Source organism: Vigna unguiculata, chromosome 5 (genome assembly GCF_004118075.2).
Source record: "Vigna unguiculata cultivar IT97K-499-35 chromosome 5, ASM411807v1, whole genome shotgun sequence".
Taxonomy (NCBI): domain Eukaryota; kingdom Viridiplantae; phylum Streptophyta; class Magnoliopsida; order Fabales; family Fabaceae; genus Vigna; species Vigna unguiculata.
In genome coordinates, this window is record NC_040283.1 from 40,092,099 (window position 1) to 40,109,880 (window position 17,782).

Below are 17,782 nucleotides of genomic sequence, written 5' to 3' on the forward strand. Positions count from 1 at the left end.
TTGATTCTTACTCAGAAGAAGAAATGGTAGACAACCCTCATGGTGATGGTAGAGGTCGTGAAAGACACACTTTGGAAGATTATGCAGCGTTCACAGGCCATATTAACTTCAACAGTATTGCTAGGCCAACAGTCAATGCCACCAACATGGAGATGAAGCCATCTCTTATTCATCTGGTGCAGAGTAATCAGTTCAACGACCTGTCTCATGAGAATCCTTACACTCATCTGGTCACATTCTTAGAGATATCCAATACTGTGAAGATCCATCAAGTTTCTGATGAAGTCATACGACTGAGTCTCTTCCCGTTCTCACTAGCAGGACCTACAAAAGCCTGGCTGAATTCATTTCTTGAAAATAGCCTCACTAACTGGGATGATGTGGTTGCAAAGTTCTTGAGCAAATATTTTCCCCAGTCCAAGGTTAACAAGGAAAAACAGGAAATCTCGGCATTTCAATAAGATATGGATGAGTCCTTGGGCCAAGCATGGGATATATTCAAGGGACTGCTGAGGAAGACTCCCATTCATGGGTTTGATCAACCTACACAACTTACTCTTTTCTTGGCAGGTCTTAAATCCCAGTCAAAGTTGATGTTAGATGCCTCTGTCGGTGGGAGTATCAAGTGGAAGACGCCAGAGGAAGCTTATGAGTTAATATAGAATATGGCAGTTAATGATAATGAAGCCTATATTAAGAGAGCCCATTCTCAAAAGAAGGGTATTCTAGAGCTTCAATCTCAAGATGCTCTATTGGCTCAAAACAAGATTATGACTCAGCAGCTGGAGACCCTCATGAAGAAACCGTCACAACTTCCTCAAGAGCATCAAAATGCCTCTATAGCTCAACTCCAACAAGTGCAAAGTTGTGAGTTATGTGGAGGAAACCATACCAATGGGCAGTGTGCTATGCAAAGCACATCTCAAGAGGAAGTTAGTTATATGGGCAATCAAGGCCGACCAGGGAACTATAATCAAGGATGGAAACCTCACCAAAACATGGGCCAAGCAGGACCTTCCAATAGGCCCCCACATCAACAAACTTACCAACATCCCTCTCTGACTGACAGAACCTCAAAGCTTGAGGACATGATGCAACAGTTCTTGCAAATGTCAATTCAAAATCAAAAAAACACTGATGCATCAATAAAAAATTTGGAGGTGCAAGTGGGGCAATTAGCCAAGCAATTGGTTGATCAATGAGGAAGTTCTTTTTCCGCCAATACCGAAGCCAATCCCAAAGAGCAATGTAAGGCCATCTTCACTAGAAGCAGAAAGGAGGTTGGACTAGGTTCTAAAGAAAATGTGGAGGCTAGAGAAAAGAGAAGGAATGAAGAAAAGATTCAAGAGGAAGAAGTTGATGAAGAAATTGTTGTGGAAGAAGAAAAGAATAAAAGTGAAGAGAAGGATAAAGAGAAAAGACAAAAAGACAAAGTTGTTGTGAAACCCCTTTCCTATCATCAAAATCCTTCAAGAAAAGAGAAAGAGAAACAATTAGCTCGGTTCAAAGACATATTCAAGCAACTTGAGATCAAGATCTCGTTTTCTGAAGCATTACAACAAATACCTTCTTATGCAAAGTTCATGAAGGAATTCCTTAGCAAAAAGAAGAAATACATAGAAGAGGAAACCATTAAAGTGCAAGGGAGTTGTAGTGCCATTATTCAGAAAAATCTTCCTCCAAAATTCAAGGATCCGGGTAGCTTCACCATCCCCTGCACCATTGGAAATCAAGATATGGGGAAAGCTCTTGTTGACTTAGGGGCTAGCATTAATCTGATGCCCCTATCTATGCTTAAAAAGATTGGTGGCCTCGAAGCCAAGCCAACAAGGATGACCTTGCAACTAGCAGATAGCTCCATCAAGTACCCTTATGGCGTGGTGGAAGATGTGGTGGTGCAAATAGATAATCTTAAATTCCCAGTTGATTTTGTGGTGATGGAAATGGAGAAAGATGAAGGGGTACCACTCATTCTTGGGAGGCCATTCATGAAGACAACAAAGGTTGTTATCAATGTGGATGATGGAACGCTAAAATTGAAAGACCAAGATGAGGAGGTGACGTTCAATGTTCTTGAAGCTGTTCAAGAACCGATTGATGAACAAAATAGTCTTAAGGTCGTCAATGAAGTCTTATCTGTGACTAGTAGACCTTGGCAAGCTTCAAAGTTGCTTGAAAAGTGCTCTAATTGTTTCTCTGCGAAAGTGAATGAAGAGAAGGAATAGAAATATGGCGTTCGAGTTCACCACCACTCTTTGATGGGAACTAATGAGCTTAGACTTGGCCAACCAATTGTGATGAGAAAGGAAAATTTGAAGATTTCTCCTAGAAGATTCAAGTCAAAATGGTCAAGGTTGTGGGTTATTAGAGACATCAAAGTTGATGGAAGGATTGAAATTGAAGCTCCTTATTCTAGAAGGACTAAATTGGTGACTAGGGATCAATTGAAGTTGTATAAGTGTGAGGTCGGGAAGCAACACACCAAAAGTACCAACCAAACTTAAGCGCCTTACCCGTCAGGCTCGGGACGTTAAACAAGCGCTTCCTGGGAGGCAACCCAGCGTTCTCAACCCTTTCTCTTATTCCATTTTGTTGCTTTAAGTCTTTTTGTGAAATTTGGTGTGTTTGTGAAAATTGATGTCAAGTTGAGCATGCTTTTCTCTTTGTTTTAAGTCATGTGTGCATCAACCTTTTGATGTTGTTAGTGTGGTTTTAGGGTGTATTTTAAGTTAGTCGTAGCTTGGTTTTTGTTTGAATACATGTTTGACAAAGTGTTGAGTGCCAAGGTTCAAAGGTTGAGAGAAAAATCATAGAAATCAAAACTCTGCAGCTTCAGCGCTCAGCCTTGATTTCTGATGCTCAGCCTCAGCACGGAAAATACACCTCTACAACTTTAGCGCACAACGTCGGTATTGGGCGCTCAGTGCCACACCAAAAAACCAGAAAACCCTGTTTTTACTGATACGGCGCTAAGCGTTGGTTGGGGGCGCTCAGTGCCAGTTTGGGTAGCAACTCTGGCTCGTTTAGACTTGTGTGCAGTGTTTTTGGACCCAATTTTACAGCTTTTGGTTTCACTCACCCAATCTCTCAAACTCAAATCCTTAAATTTACATTTTTCCCCAAATCTGCCTCTCCCAACGCTCACCATCGCTGAGCCCTGCCTCACTTGCTTTCCCCATTCAGTTCGCAAACTAGAACCCGCGCTCACCTCTAACCTTCCTCACTTTCAATCACTGCACAAACCAATACCACACGTTCGAACCACACTCGTGCTACATCCCACCACCACTCGTGCACACGATTTTCACCCACCTCTCCACCAAAAATCTCGAGTCACCATTGCCAGCCACTAACACCGCAAACCGCCATTCAATTTCCCTCACTAGACACTACTCCTCTCACAGCCACAATCTTTTGCTAATTGAAACAAGCCAGGGTCTTTTGCTATCGCTCTACCCCTCAAATTCTTTGAACTCTCGACACTCCTCACATTTGCATCTAGCTCAAAGTATAATGAGTTTTATTTTTCAGTTGGATTAGTGGTTGTTTCTTTAATTTTCATTCCAATATCATTTTGTTTGGTCTAGATTAGATTAGGGGTGTATGTGTTGTCTTTTCCTATTAAGTTTTTTTTACTGTGAATTATGTGTTGCTGTTGAGATGGGGTTGTTACGCCACTATTTTCACTGAGTTGCTGTATGTGATATACATTACTTAGTTTTTCATTCACGTGTGATGTTGTTCTGCCAAACTTTGCTTTTTGATTTTTCCATGCTATGTCTTGTGAAAATGTGTTGGTTGAGTCAAATTCTGGACCATATTCCTGTGTTACTACTACAGTGTTAGCTAATGGTCCTCTGTTGGGGATGTGAGCTGCATGCCTGAGCTGCATCTTTTATCTGCTGAGGAAGTCGAGGCTAGATTCGCATGGCCTAGGGACCAGGCCAACCCTTCTAGAGGAGGAGGAGTGACTTCCTCTGCTGCAGCTGATGATGAGGAGGATCCTGGTGATGAAGAGGAGGGGTCTGATGATGATTCTTCCGACAGGAGCGAGGATAACGTCTCATGATATGTTGGGAGCTGAGAGATGACTCTCTTTTGCAGGACTTGTTTTGTGAATAGTCATGATTTTCAATTATGCTTTTAGATTTCATTTTAAATTTCAGTCTTAACTTTCATTTGATAGTTGTTGAACTTTGTAGCTTGGTTGGTGAACTAATCTTTTGCATTGACTTGGTACTTTTGATGATCATCTTTTGTGCTTGTTATGAAATGATGTTTAATTTGCTTGTAAGCATGAGCTTGTGGTTGTTCTCATTTTGATATAGTGATGCTTGATTTTAATTGTGATCAATGATTTTGGCATTTGTTGACAATTGTGGAACCCAAAATACCCTGTGAGAGGTTGTGCCCCAGAGTTGATTTGTGTGAATGCTATCATTGTGGACTCATAATTGACTTTGCTTGAGTTCATTTGCTAATCATTTACTTGCATGCTACAGATGATCAAGGCCATCTTTCTTTTTCCTGTTACATAATTGAGCCAATCCTTTTCAAGTTGATTTCTTGTGCAAACCCTTTGAGTCTTCTTTGAGCCTTAAAGATAAAATGTGTCATTCCTTGAACCTTGAGCATATTGAAGATATTGACTACCTTACTATGAGCTTGAGAGAGCAAATGATTGTTAGCCATGAGTATGGTTCAAGTTTAGGGGAATTATTGCTGATACAAGGGAGCATGAGAAAATTTGTGAAGTTTTTGGTTCAATTCAATTCAAAAAAAAAAGAAAAAGAAAAGAAAATTGGTGCAAGCAAGTTGGGAATTGGTTTCATTTGTTCAATAGAGAAGGGAGAAAAAAAAATACTTTCATGATTTGATTAGTTGCTCTCTTAGCTCAAGGTACTTTTGTTATCCTGAAAAACCAAATTTCCTTCTTAGCCTAGCCACGATACAAGCCATAAAAGACCTTGTGATGATAGCATGCTTGTAAAAGTTTTAGCCATTTTGAACAAAAATCAAAGTTGAATTGTGTGACATTGTGATGGTGGAGAGAATGTTGTTTATATCCATACACTAGTGGGCTTGAGTGAAACACGTGTTCTTGTGAGAAGTGGTTCCCATTTATCAAGGAAACATTTTGCCATGATTGTTGATCCCTTATAAACTTTTGCACGCGCTTGTGAAACTTTTGTTTTGTGAGCACCATAACTTTAGCTTGCCTTGCTAATGAAACACATGTGCCAAACAATCTTTCAAATAAGAGCAAGCACAATTGATATATGTTTTGGTTGTTTAACTATGTTCTCTTGAGTTGCTAGATCATTGCAATTGTGTTGTTCATCTAGGCTAAGTTACCTTTTTGCTTGAGGACAAGCAAGGTTTTAAGTTTAGGGGAGTTGATAATGTAGTTTTTTACCATTATCTTGGCTATCTTTTGCTAACAAAATCAACTCCTCTTAAGCTTTTAACCCACTTAATCATCACTTTTACTTTGCTTTTGTGAATAAATACAATATGGGTTACATATATCTAATTATACCACTAATCCCCATTTTTGTGTCCAATTTAATGATAGGAAGCTTTTATCTCAAGTCAAAGAAGTTGTCAACCAGAGAAGAAAGAAGAAAAAAGCCAAAATTGAAGATAAGAATATAGCAGAATTCAAGGCTGAGCTCCAGAAATCAAGGCTGAGCCTCATTCCTCTCGCATTTTCCAGCGCTCAGCGCCAGAATTCAAGGCTGAGCGCCATTCTTCTCGCATTTTTGGGCGCTGAGCGCCAGAAGCCAACGTTGAGCGCCATTCTTCTCGCATTTTTTGGACGCTGAGCGGTGCGGGGACGACGCTGAGCGACACCTATGCTGATGTGGCAAAATTTAACCTATTTCTTATGGATTCTCGAGGGGAAACCATCTTTGGCAGTTTGGGACGCGATTTTTTACTCTTTGGAAGCTTGGAGGTGTGCTAGGGCTTGTGGGAACTATCCCTTCCTCCTCCTTGTATCTTCATCTTCTTCCATCTTCCATTTTGTAAGTTTGGGCTCTCCATGACAATAGAGAGCTAAACCCATTTTGTTGGGAGTAGATGTAACCACTAAACTCTCTTGTATTTTGCAAATGCTTTGAATATATTATATGCCTATTCCATTAAATGCTAGTATTATTGTTTCCTTGCTTAATGCTTGCTTGGTTTGATCACCCATTGCATGATACTTGGTTCATTGGGTATTAGAAAATATCTTTTGAAACCTAGAAATGAAACAAGATGCCTAATAGAGCTTGTGTCTAGGAATGGAGCTTGACCCATTGGTTGTCTTAAACCCTAGTTCATAAAGCGGGTTTGTTGTTAAGAGTTCAAGGGATTGACTCTTAATAGGGAAACCTAGGCTCATTCTATTAAGGGATTAGAGTTTGAGTATACTTATGGGTTGACATTAGTATATTAATGGAAAGGGTGTGCTTTCTTTTATATGCATGGGAGTGAGGTCGGTGAAATCTAACCCCTAACAATATCATTCCATATCAATTCTTGTCTTTTCCATCGTCTAGCGTTTTAACCGCCAAAGTTCACCTTTTATTTTTTTATGCACAAATTTACTTTCTTAAATGAAACTCAAAATATGGATTTATTCATTAGTTTAAATTAGTCACTAATTACGCAATTATTTAGTATACACGAGTCTCTTGGGAAATGATATCCCGGTCTTACCGGTTACTAATTGCGCGACTTGGTACACTTGTCAAAGTCTTAACAGTACCGCCCGACGATGTCCAGATGCCGCTAGACGGTGAGCTGCTGGAAAACTGATTTGCACCTGGCTGGCGCTTGGCGTCTGGCACTGGAAGAAGGTGTCGCCTGGCGGTGTCTTTATGGCGCTAGGCGATTACTGTGTCTTCCAAATTTAATGTCTATTTGACTTCTTCTTGCTACTCATGATCACTCACTTGTTTGAGTTTTTGGAACAAAACTTCTCATCTACAAAAAGGACACAAAAATGGGGATTAGTGGTATATTTAGATCAATGTAACCTAAAATATATTTATTTACAAAAATAAGGTAAAATTGAGGATTAAGTAGGTTAAAAACTTTGGAAAAGATGATTTTACTAATAAAATATAGCTTGAATAAAGGTAAAAATTAACATTATCACTCTGTCAGCCAATAGGTCAATCAAAAATGAAATTAAAGAGTTGGAAATGCGGGAAAGCACAAAAATAACGGGAAAAGAACATTGACTCTATTATGGAAAAAATTTACACACCAACCAAAACAAAGGGTTCAATGTGTAATTTTTCAAATACCAATTTCAGCATAAAAAAACCAAATAAAAGGACACATGTAAGCATTTCAGATGTGGATGTTTGGGTAATATCCCTAATAATTTATCTTTTTAGTAGATTATGGAAAGTATAAATCATTTTAAAATAAGTTTTTTTTTTTCGAATGTGATTTAAAAATTAAATTTTTTGAAAGGCTTATAACAATGATTTCTACGCGATTTTCCGGAAATATTCATTGTTTGAAATGAAGTTTTTAAAAATATATAAAATATGTTTTAGAAGAAGGTTTTTGCCATATTTTCTTTTTTCTTCAATTCTAGATTTTTTCTTTCTGATTTTTGTGTATTTGCTATACTTAACTACTAATTTTGATGTTTTAAAATATATTAAGATAAATTTTAATATATTGACATCTTTAATGTTGAAGCATAGGAACAATACCAAAAAATAGTAGAAACTGAGTTCCTTTTGTTCTTCCTTCAGGACTGTCGTAAGGATAATAAGAGCAATACTAACCGTGGTAATGGTGATGTGATAAGGATATTTAAGTATTTTTTCTTATAGTGAGAAGTGCATATAATAATTCTGAGAATATAGAAACCAAAGCAATAAGCCCAACACGTAATTTTACACTAATTTGAAGGGAGCGAACTTCACAACCAGTTTTTAACTAATTTTAATAAAATACAAGGTTTAAATTTTTAACTAATTTTAATTAATCAAAACTACAGTAAACACGTAATCGAATTAATTGTTTTATAAGTTTAATTAATTAGTTAATTTTCATGATGATAATATTAAATAAATTAAAATATTCAAATGGTTTGAATTAAAAGTCTCTGGTAATATTATTTATTAGTTTCAGCAACAAATAACATGTACTAATACCCTTGTGGAGTTTGAGTTAGTAATTTTAGGAGTGGATGAGGCAATAGCTAGTTAAGAATACCTAAAACCCCAGCAAATAAAACCCAACTGCCTAAAAACACCAAAACAATTGGGCCAATAAAGCCCTAAACCCATGAGGACCCGACCCCTTTATAAGCAAACCCTTATTCCACATCCCTCTCTTCCGTCAATTTCGCCCCCCACTCTAGTCGCCACTTTCGGTTGGAGGCGGCGTGTTTCACAACAATGGTGAGTATTCGTTTCTGCCATGTTCTCTTGTTATACATCTATAGTTTGAGTTTCGCGGCAAGGCGAAGTTTTGATCTTCGTTACCCAGCATGGTTTATGTGTTGAGATTTTACGTTTGGTAGCATAGCTTGAAATGGATCAGTTTTCATGGTCTGATGTTTTTTCATTACGTAATCTGTATCAACATTTTTGGGTGCATGTTAAAGGCGTTTGTTAAGGCTCAGAAATCAAGGGCCTACTTCAAGAGATATCAAGTGAAGTTCAAGAGAAGAAGAGGTATTTTGTTTGGTTGTTTTGTTTCGTTGTATTCAATGTACGTCTTGTTCGTTGCAAACTTCGTTGGTAATTGTGATTTTATTTACTGCAGAGGGAAAAACCGATTACCGAGCCAGGATTCGGTTGATTAACCAGGATAAGAACAAGTATAACACACCAAAATATCGTTTTGTGGTTCGATTTGTATCCTACTGTTATGTTATGAAGAATTCGTTATAAGTACTTGAATTATTGTGTTTTATCATGTGAATGAATGAATTTCTCCTCTCAGTTGATGTTTTTCTGTAAGCATAAACCTTAACCTGTTATTAGACTAACAAGGACATCATTGCCCAAATAACATCTGCTACCATTGCTGGAGATAATGTTCTTGCTGCAGCATATGCGCATGAGCTGCCACGCTATGGTCTCAAAGTAGGTCTTACAAACTATGCCGCAGGTACTTTTTCTGAGGAAATCTAACTCCCAACCATTATGTCAACTACGGTTTGTTCTATCTTTTCACTATTTTGTTCTGTTATCAGCTTATTGCACTGGACTCTTGTTGGCCCGTCGAGTGCTTAAGAAGCTTGAAATGGATGAGGAGTATGAAGGAAATGTCGAGGTATCTACGAGTTTGCTATGCTCTGTGGTCTTTTTGTCACATGTTTCTAAGTTAATTGGCTGCTTTTCAGGCCACCGGAGAGGATTATTCTGTGGAACCAGCAGACACTAGGAGACCATTCCGTGCCCTCCTTGATGTTGGTCTTATTAGGACCACAACAGGCAACCGTGTCTTTGGTGCCCTTAAGGTAATCTATTTAAATACAGTGCTATACTTAGTTTGGTTTTTGTTTATTAATAGACAAATTGAATAATTGTGTTTACAGGGAGCTCTCGATGGGGGTTTGGATATCCCTCATAGTGATAAAAGGTTTGCTGGCTTTGATAAGGATAAGAAGGAACTTGATGCTGACGTTCATCGCAAGTATGTCTTTGGTGGACACGTTGCTTCCTATATAAAGGTGCTGGCAAAGATTGTTTTTAGTACCAGTCTGTTGAAATGTTTAGTACAATATTACTATTATTTAAGAAATGAGTTCTGACAAACTATTTTATATGTTATGCAGACATTGATCGAAGATGAGCCAGAGAAATATCAGTCACACTTTAGTGCTTATATTAAGGAGGGAATAGAGCCTGATGGTCTTGAAGATCTGTATAAGAAGGTTCATGCTGCCATCCGAGCTGACCCTATATTCAAGAAATCCGAGAAACAGGCACCAAAGGAGCACAAGAGGTAAGTGGCTGATATTTTTTGAATGCATATATATTAATTAGGGGAATGCATATATCTATTTTGTCATTTGAATTCTGGCAATTTGAATTGGATTTGTTGTTGGATTGGCTGTATATTTAACTTATCCTGTGCTGTTTATCTAGTTTCTGTTATTTATCTAGCTTTTGGTCATCTTATTTTTGCTACTAGTTCTGTATGACATTTAATAATTGATTTAGATGTATGCAAATTCATGGATATAGGTGTGATTTAATATTGAAATTTTTTAAATCAAATGTTAATGTTATTTTTTAAGTACTATATATTATGGTTTAATTTATATATATAGTAAGATGAGTTTTTATGTTAAAAGTATGAAAGGTTGGGAATGTGAAATAAGAATCTCATGTTTCTATTTCAAGTTACAGAAAATTTTAACCAGTCCTACAATTCTTTATTTATGGTTGTATGAATTAGATTTTAATTTAATTCACTTAGTTTTATATAAAAATGGTCCTGCCTAAGTGTACCACTCATAGATATGATTAATTTATATCAGGTTGGACTTACCCTTTTACAGTATTCAATAACTTCATCAAATAGTGCTTCCATTGTATTAAATTATGATTAGCTCTGTATTATTGTTGTTAAAACTTCATAAAAATTATACAATATTAATAGTTTGTTTGTATTTCATCTATATGTGCTCTGGCATGGTTGACAGTTTTTTTGTTCTGATTTTCGGTAATTTAGGTTTTAGTATGGAGGATGTTTCTCAGAATATTTGCATCTTTGTGCAGGTACAATCTGAAGAAACTCACTTATGAGCAGAGAAAGGCTAAATTAGTTGCACGCTTGCAGGCTCTCAACTCTGCTGCTGGTGATGATGATGATGAAGATGATGATGAATGAAAAGTTCATCATTGATGCTGTAGTAGCAGTTGTCTTAATTTAGTTGAGTTAGTCTTTCCTTATGTATCGGGATTGATTGATGTGTTATACTTATTTTTATGGTTTACAGATATGTTGGTTGCAATATAATCATACTTTGTTTACGTTTTATTCTAATTATTATCGGGGTTTGAACTTATCAGTGTGGGTTCAGAAAATGACACAAAACCTATTTAAGATTTTAAATTTAAATATGGTATCTTGAAAAAAAAAATTGATCCAAACTTGTCTGATTAAATTTGTATTTTTGTCTGATTAAATTTTTTTTTGTCAAACCGATCTTATCATTGGAAAGGTTGGTATGAACTCACTAATAACTTCTAGTTGGTTATTTAATTAATGTAAAGGATTAAAGTCACATAAAGCATTAATATTTACTCCAAAGACAACTGATTTCCAAATACATAACAAAAGGACTCAAGGACTGTTGTTTGGGACGGTTCATTTGAATTCCTGGATAAAATCTTTCGGGAATAGTTAGGATTGTAGTATTTGACAAAATCATAATAAAAAGATTTTCGAGATTTGTAGATTTCTGTCTTTAAGAACTTATTATCTTTGGTATATTGAGCAAGTTTCTAGGATAAAATAAGAACTTCTCGAAGTGTGTTTGGAGGAGGAGTATTATGCTCCATACATAGATGTGGATGGGGGTATATATGGGTTAAAATTGCATGCGAAAGAAAAAATCTAAAACAAATCTGAAAATCACTTGTACAACGACTTTTGTAATACAGATGATATATATATATATATATATATATATATATATATATATATATATATATATATATATATATATAACAGTTAGTACGGATAGTTAGTACGTGTGATTAGCAAGTATTTTAATATCCACTTATAAATAGATTGGATGCGGGTATCATATTATCCATATTGTTATTTGCACAAAATTAAAATTAAATATATATTTTATTAAGTTAAATTTAATTAAAATTAAAATTAAAATTTAATTTATATTTTATTTAATTTAATTTATATTATATATTTTTTAGGTTAAAATATTCCGTTAGTCCTTGTTTTTGTCGCAAAATCTCAATTTGGTCATATTTTTATTAGTCTCAATTAGGTCCTTATTTTTGTAAATTAATATCAATTAGGTTATTTCCGTGAGTACTAACACTGTTAAATAGGTGCCACGTGTCAACTCCTCGTTTTTTTGAATTTTTTTTAAATTTTTTTAAATATATATATATATATATATATATATATATATATATATATATATATTTATGCCACGTGTCACGTATGTAGTGTGTCACGTGTCAATCTAATATGGTGACACGTGTCACATTATTGTATGAATATCAATTTGGTTCTCATATTTGTTAATTTGATTTGATTTGAGTCCCAATTTTTTTTTAAATTTTCAATTTCAGGTACTCCAAATTTTACTTTTATATAATGTTATGATTATTTTTATTAAAATTGATATTTTTATTAAATATTTTAATAATATTAATTGTATTTAATATTAAAATTTTAAATATATTTATTTTAATTTGTTATAAAATTATTTTAAAATTTTACATTTGAATTTATAAAATTGTTATTTTTAAGCCAACTCTAAAATATTGTTGATATTGAATATTATACAAATATTTCGAATATAAATTTATTAATCTATATATTTATAATTTTGAAATAAAATTTAAATAAAGTTTAATGTAAAATATAAATTTAAATAAATTAAATATTATTGAAAATATGTAATAGAAATATCACTTGTAATAAAAGTATCATTATTACATTTATAAAAAAATTAAATTTGTTTTAAATTTGGAGCACATGAAATTAAAATTTTTTTAAAAAATTTGGGTATCCACATGAACTTGTGGGTTTTAAAAAAATTTGTGGGTATTTTTTAAATGAGTACCAAACGGGTAAATGGGCGGGTAGCGGATGAATATTTATTTTTGCAAGTAGAATTGTAGGTAGACACTATTCGTATCCGACCCAATCCGTTTTCATCCTTACTTTTAATAGCTAAGATTAACAAATAGTATAACTCATTGTCAACAATAAATTCATGAGATGGTATCTAACCATATATACATACGCAACCTTTTTACAAGAACTCAAAATATGCACACCTTATATAACGTGTAGGCTATAAAAATGTTGTTTGCAAGCTTTATAAATGTATAACAAAAACAAGCATATCCTAGAGATTTGAACTTCAACTATGAAGAAGCAAAGAGAAAAAAAAAAGAGAAGTTTGCATATGAATGAGTTTGAAGCGAGTCTGGGATTGCATGGCGAAGAAAATGGTTGGTGTTTTGGCAAAAAACTGTAAACCCTGAACTAAAAGTAAAAACCAAAGGAACTTTCTTGACTCAAAGCTAGGTCACATTAGCACCAAAATTGTTTCATCTCTTGACCAGAGTTCATCCTTTATTTATAAGGAAAAAATGTTCACTAATCATCTTTTACCCCTTAAAAATCAGGGAGATATTTCAGTAATACAAGCAACCAAGACTCAGTAACCACCAAGTAACCAAGCAATATTACAAGTATTATCCTAAATAAATAACCATAATTGAAAAAATTGTCTAGTTGAAGCCTATGCTTGATCATATCTTTTTGTACGACCCAAATGCAAGTTTGGCCTTCCTCACGACGGTTGGCAACCCTACTTCTTCCATTGGCACGTTGACGTCGTGCAAGAGGACCCATTGTACGAGATTGGATCAGTCCTTGACAGATCGTCCATATGGGTTGTGAGAATAAATGATTCACTTGTATTAGGGTTGACCAAGGGTCGGTTTGGGTTGAATTCGGGTCATTTGGGTATAGTTACATCCGGATGGATATTGGGTTATCTGGATAAAAGAGAAAAAAAAACTTTAAGGAAGACAAGGAACGGTAACAGATTTTGAACATCAATATAAAAAAAATTCAATAACACAAAAAATAGCTCGTGGAGGGTGGAGGCCATGGTGGGCTGCATCTCTACTGCACTCCTTCTCAGATCTTCTAAGTTTCTTTCTTTAATCTATAATTTTCGATTTTCCTAAACAAAAGAGGAACCAAAGCAACAACAGGTAGCCACAAATTAAAAAAATAAATGGACAAAATAGGATCCAAAGCAACAACATGTGGCCACAAATTAAAGAAAAAATCGGTCAAAAGAGGAACCAAAGCAACAACAGCAGTGACCACAAAATAAATAAAAAAACGGTGGCCACCAAGTGGGTAAAACCTTAATGCCCTCCACCACGACGGCATCGACAACAATACTGCCACCACCGCCTCCCACAACATCCACAGTGACGACACCACCAATAATAAAAAGATTCGACAACAAGAACATCCTTCAGAGTGATGAAGGGCACGAAAGAAAAATGAAGGAGGAGAAGGAAGGAGTGAGGGTTGCAGTAAAATAGGATTATGTTAAAATAAAAGTTGAACTTTTATATGTAGGTGATTCGAGTCGGATCACCTACATATAAAATTAATATTTATATCCGACCGCATCAACCCATTTATATCTGAATACTCTTATTCATTACAACCCGACCCGTCTAAAACCAATCCAGTAACAATTTTTTTCTCAGGTCGAACGAATTCGGATGGACTCGCATAATATGCTCAGGCCAATCCAGTAACATAATTTTTAATAAATAATTATCTTTTAAAATATGACTTATATATATATATATATATATATATATATATATAATATTTGAAGACAATATTAGTTTTTAAATTGATAAATACATTTTAAAAATTATTAAAAAGGCTTTTGTAACAATAAAAGTTAAATTTAAAATACATCTCAACCCTTTTGCTGGGAAGTTAAAATTCACTTAACATTTGTTACTTGTTGATATGACTAAGAATCAAGTGAAATCTACAAACATTCTCCTTGCTAAAAAAAATAAAAAGTATAATGTGACAACAATCAAGTATATAATACGAGATATACTTACAAAAATCATATTGATGTTTGAGAATTGAATTACAGTAGCTGATGATGATGTTAGAATGTGATAAATACATCCATTGGAGTAGATAGGTAGACAAATATGATCTGGGTGACCTTATTTTTGCACACATCCTAATGCACACAGCTCTTTAAATGCATAGCTCTCAACTAAGTAGATAGAAGCATTGCATGTTATCATTTTTGTAACAAATAAATTTTCAAAAAAAGGTATTAAAAAAATTCATCACACACTATATAAGTAAAATTAAATAAAAAAATTACCCAAAACACAAAAAATAATATTAAAAACAAAATTAATATAAACATAAATAAAAATACATAACCAAACTAAATTTCGAAATTCAATAAAAACCTTAATCGGATTTCGAAATTCGGTATAGTCCTCTCAACCGAATTTCAAAATCCTATAAAAATGTTAACAAAATTCGAAATCTGGTACAAAGAAAATTTGAGGTTTAGTGCTAGTGGGCGGGTAATTACAAGGACAGAAAGTGCAAAAGTGCAACGTCAATGATCAGATGTGAAAAATAATTAGGAATGCAAGAAGAAAATTTGGTGGTGCAGGAAGAACACCCCCAAATAACCTTGACTATGTTTTGGGTTGGGCTGAATACACTTTTGTGAGATCGATTTTAAAAATAAAATTAAAAAAAATTAAAAAAATCACGGAGTGATATGTGACAGTTATTATTCACTCTCGTTAACGATTTAAATAACGTCTGCAAAAAGAATCAAATTGACCACACATTACAAAAATTAGGATCATTTTAAATATTTTGAAAAAATGAAAACTGAAACAAAACTCACGAAAATTAGACCAAAAAAGTATTTAAGCCTAATAAAATTATAATAAAAATCTAAAAGTTATCCCTACACTTCTTTCATTTTAATAAATTTTGAATCGTAGAATTTGAAAAATACTTTTAAAAATATGTATTCTGAAATATATTCAAAATTTACATAATATATATTCCGAAATATAATTTGGTATCTAAAAATATTAATGTGTTTTCCGAAATATAATTTGGTATCTAAAAATATGTTTTAGATCGCATATGAAAAATACATTTTAAAATAAAATTAGGTTTAATTACTTATTAGTTCTTAGTTCTTGATTTTGTTTAAAAATGTAAAATTAATCATCCAAGTTATTTTTAATCTTAATTGATCCTAATTTGTGAAAATTGATATAATTTGACAATGATATTTTAAAAATTGATATATTTTATTTTTTTTGTTAATTTTCTTAAAACATATCAAGAATTTTTCATTAAAATTAATATTAAAATTATGTTAATTAGATAATGAAAAAAATAATCTTTATTAACATCTTGAATTTCGATGAAAAACCAACTTACATGAGTTTTTCACAAATCTAAATCAAATTACATCAATTTTCATAAATTCAAATCAAATTAAAACAAAACAAAATGGTGAACTAAATTTACACTTTTAAATAAAAAGAAAAATTAAATAACCAATTAAACCATAAAATTACTTTCAAGATGTAAATAAAAAATATATTTCCAATTCAAAAACACCTTACAAATTAGATTAATATATTTTGAAATGTAAAATAAAAAAGTATTTTTTGGTCCCATAATATATCTTGAAATATATTAAAAAAAACTTTTAAATTATACAATTCCAATATACTTTCGGATTCCCTTCCTTCTTCCGAATTGAGTTTCCACCCACACCCTTGTATCTTCATCTTCTTTGCTCATTCCTCAACACCACATCTCATTCTTTACCAGATCTACACCACCAGAGCACCAGCTATGTGTGTAGCCGCCAACGCAACCACCCTTGTCGTCACTGCCAAAGGTTGAACTCGCTTCACTCCGCAATTCTCACAAATTTGTGTAGCCGGTGGAAGCCGAGTCAACACAACCAAACCGGTGAAAATTGAAACTCACTACTCCAATTTGAAGGCATTCGATGCTAAATAACAAGACTCTTCGTCCTCGATCACAGTTATCAGTAGAAACATTCAAACACTCATTCCAACAAGAACAAACAAACATGTTAGAATCATAAATGCTAAAAGTAACGGTTAGTATAAGGAAACAGCATAATGAAGCAAACAAGGCAACATAGCTTTACTGGTTGCCTTTCTAATCTCTTTAATTAAAAAAAAAATGTTTGGGTACAGTTGTGTAAACTATTATCAAGAAGAACAAGAACAGAAATCTGCAGTTTGTGAATCCAATTGCAGCAATATAAAATATGTAACAAAAGGGGGAAAACTATAACATTATCTGAACCCTAATCTAAGCGTTTTAGAGCCACGAAGCAGAAACACTGTTCTCCTTCGAGAAGTGGGTGGAAGAAAAGTTGAATCAGAGGGAGGAGAAGCAGAATCAGAGGCAGCAACCCCAATTTGCTGGGTTTGATCCTGAGCGGAGTTATTGAAGAGATGGGTTATATCAGATAGCGGGACTCTCTTCATCTTCCTCTTAGTGTTCCTCTTGAATGAAGGGGCCATGGGAGGAATTGGGTTTTTCTTCTTTTCGGAGGAGACGGTGTTGATTGGAGGAACATTCTCTTTGTTGCTGTCATCGTGTGAGCCAGAGGCCTCCATTGTTAACAGGTTGAGGTTCTGAGGAGAATGGAAGAGAGTGAGTTGGATGGTGAAGAGAAAGTGGCAGTGAAAGAAGAGATTTAAACATTGTTATTTGCTTGAAAATGGAGGGAGAATGAAAGAGAAGGAGGGGATGCAAAAAAAGGAATTCACAATTTTATTGTTCTTCGTTTTTTCAATTTCGTTTTCAAATCTTCAAATTTTTTGATTTTTCGTGTTTTATGATTTTTCATTATGGCGCTAAACCTCGAAACAACACAACACGAAAAGTAGATTCACTTCACACTATTATTGTTTTCATTTCTATATTTTCAAGTCAAACTTCAAACAGT

The 17,782-nt window shown here is 34.2% G+C and overlaps 2 protein-coding genes across 2 annotated transcripts; both read left to right on the forward strand.

The window, feature by feature from the left end:
- The first annotated feature begins 1,583 nt into the window (after positions 1 to 1,583).
- LOC114184707 lies at positions 1,584 to 2,225 on the forward strand. Its single transcript, XM_028072017.1, has one exon. The coding sequence runs from the start codon at positions 1,584 to 1,586 to the stop codon at positions 2,223 to 2,225; it is 642 nt and encodes a 213-aa protein (XP_027927818.1).
- Positions 2,226 to 8,284: 6,059 nt separating this feature from the next.
- LOC114182987 (60S ribosomal protein L5-like) lies at positions 8,285 to 11,038 on the forward strand. The gene is made up of 9 exons (XM_028069801.1): positions 8,285 to 8,414; positions 8,621 to 8,690; positions 8,782 to 8,873; positions 9,003 to 9,129; positions 9,215 to 9,294; positions 9,365 to 9,481; positions 9,560 to 9,694; positions 9,800 to 9,969; positions 10,749 to 11,038. Exons 1-9 carry the CDS (start codon positions 8,412 to 8,414, stop codon positions 10,858 to 10,860), a joined length of 906 nt encoding a protein of 301 aa, XP_027925602.1. The 5' UTR covers positions 8,285 to 8,411; the 3' UTR covers positions 10,861 to 11,038.
- Positions 11,039 to 17,782: the final 6,744 nt, after the last annotated feature.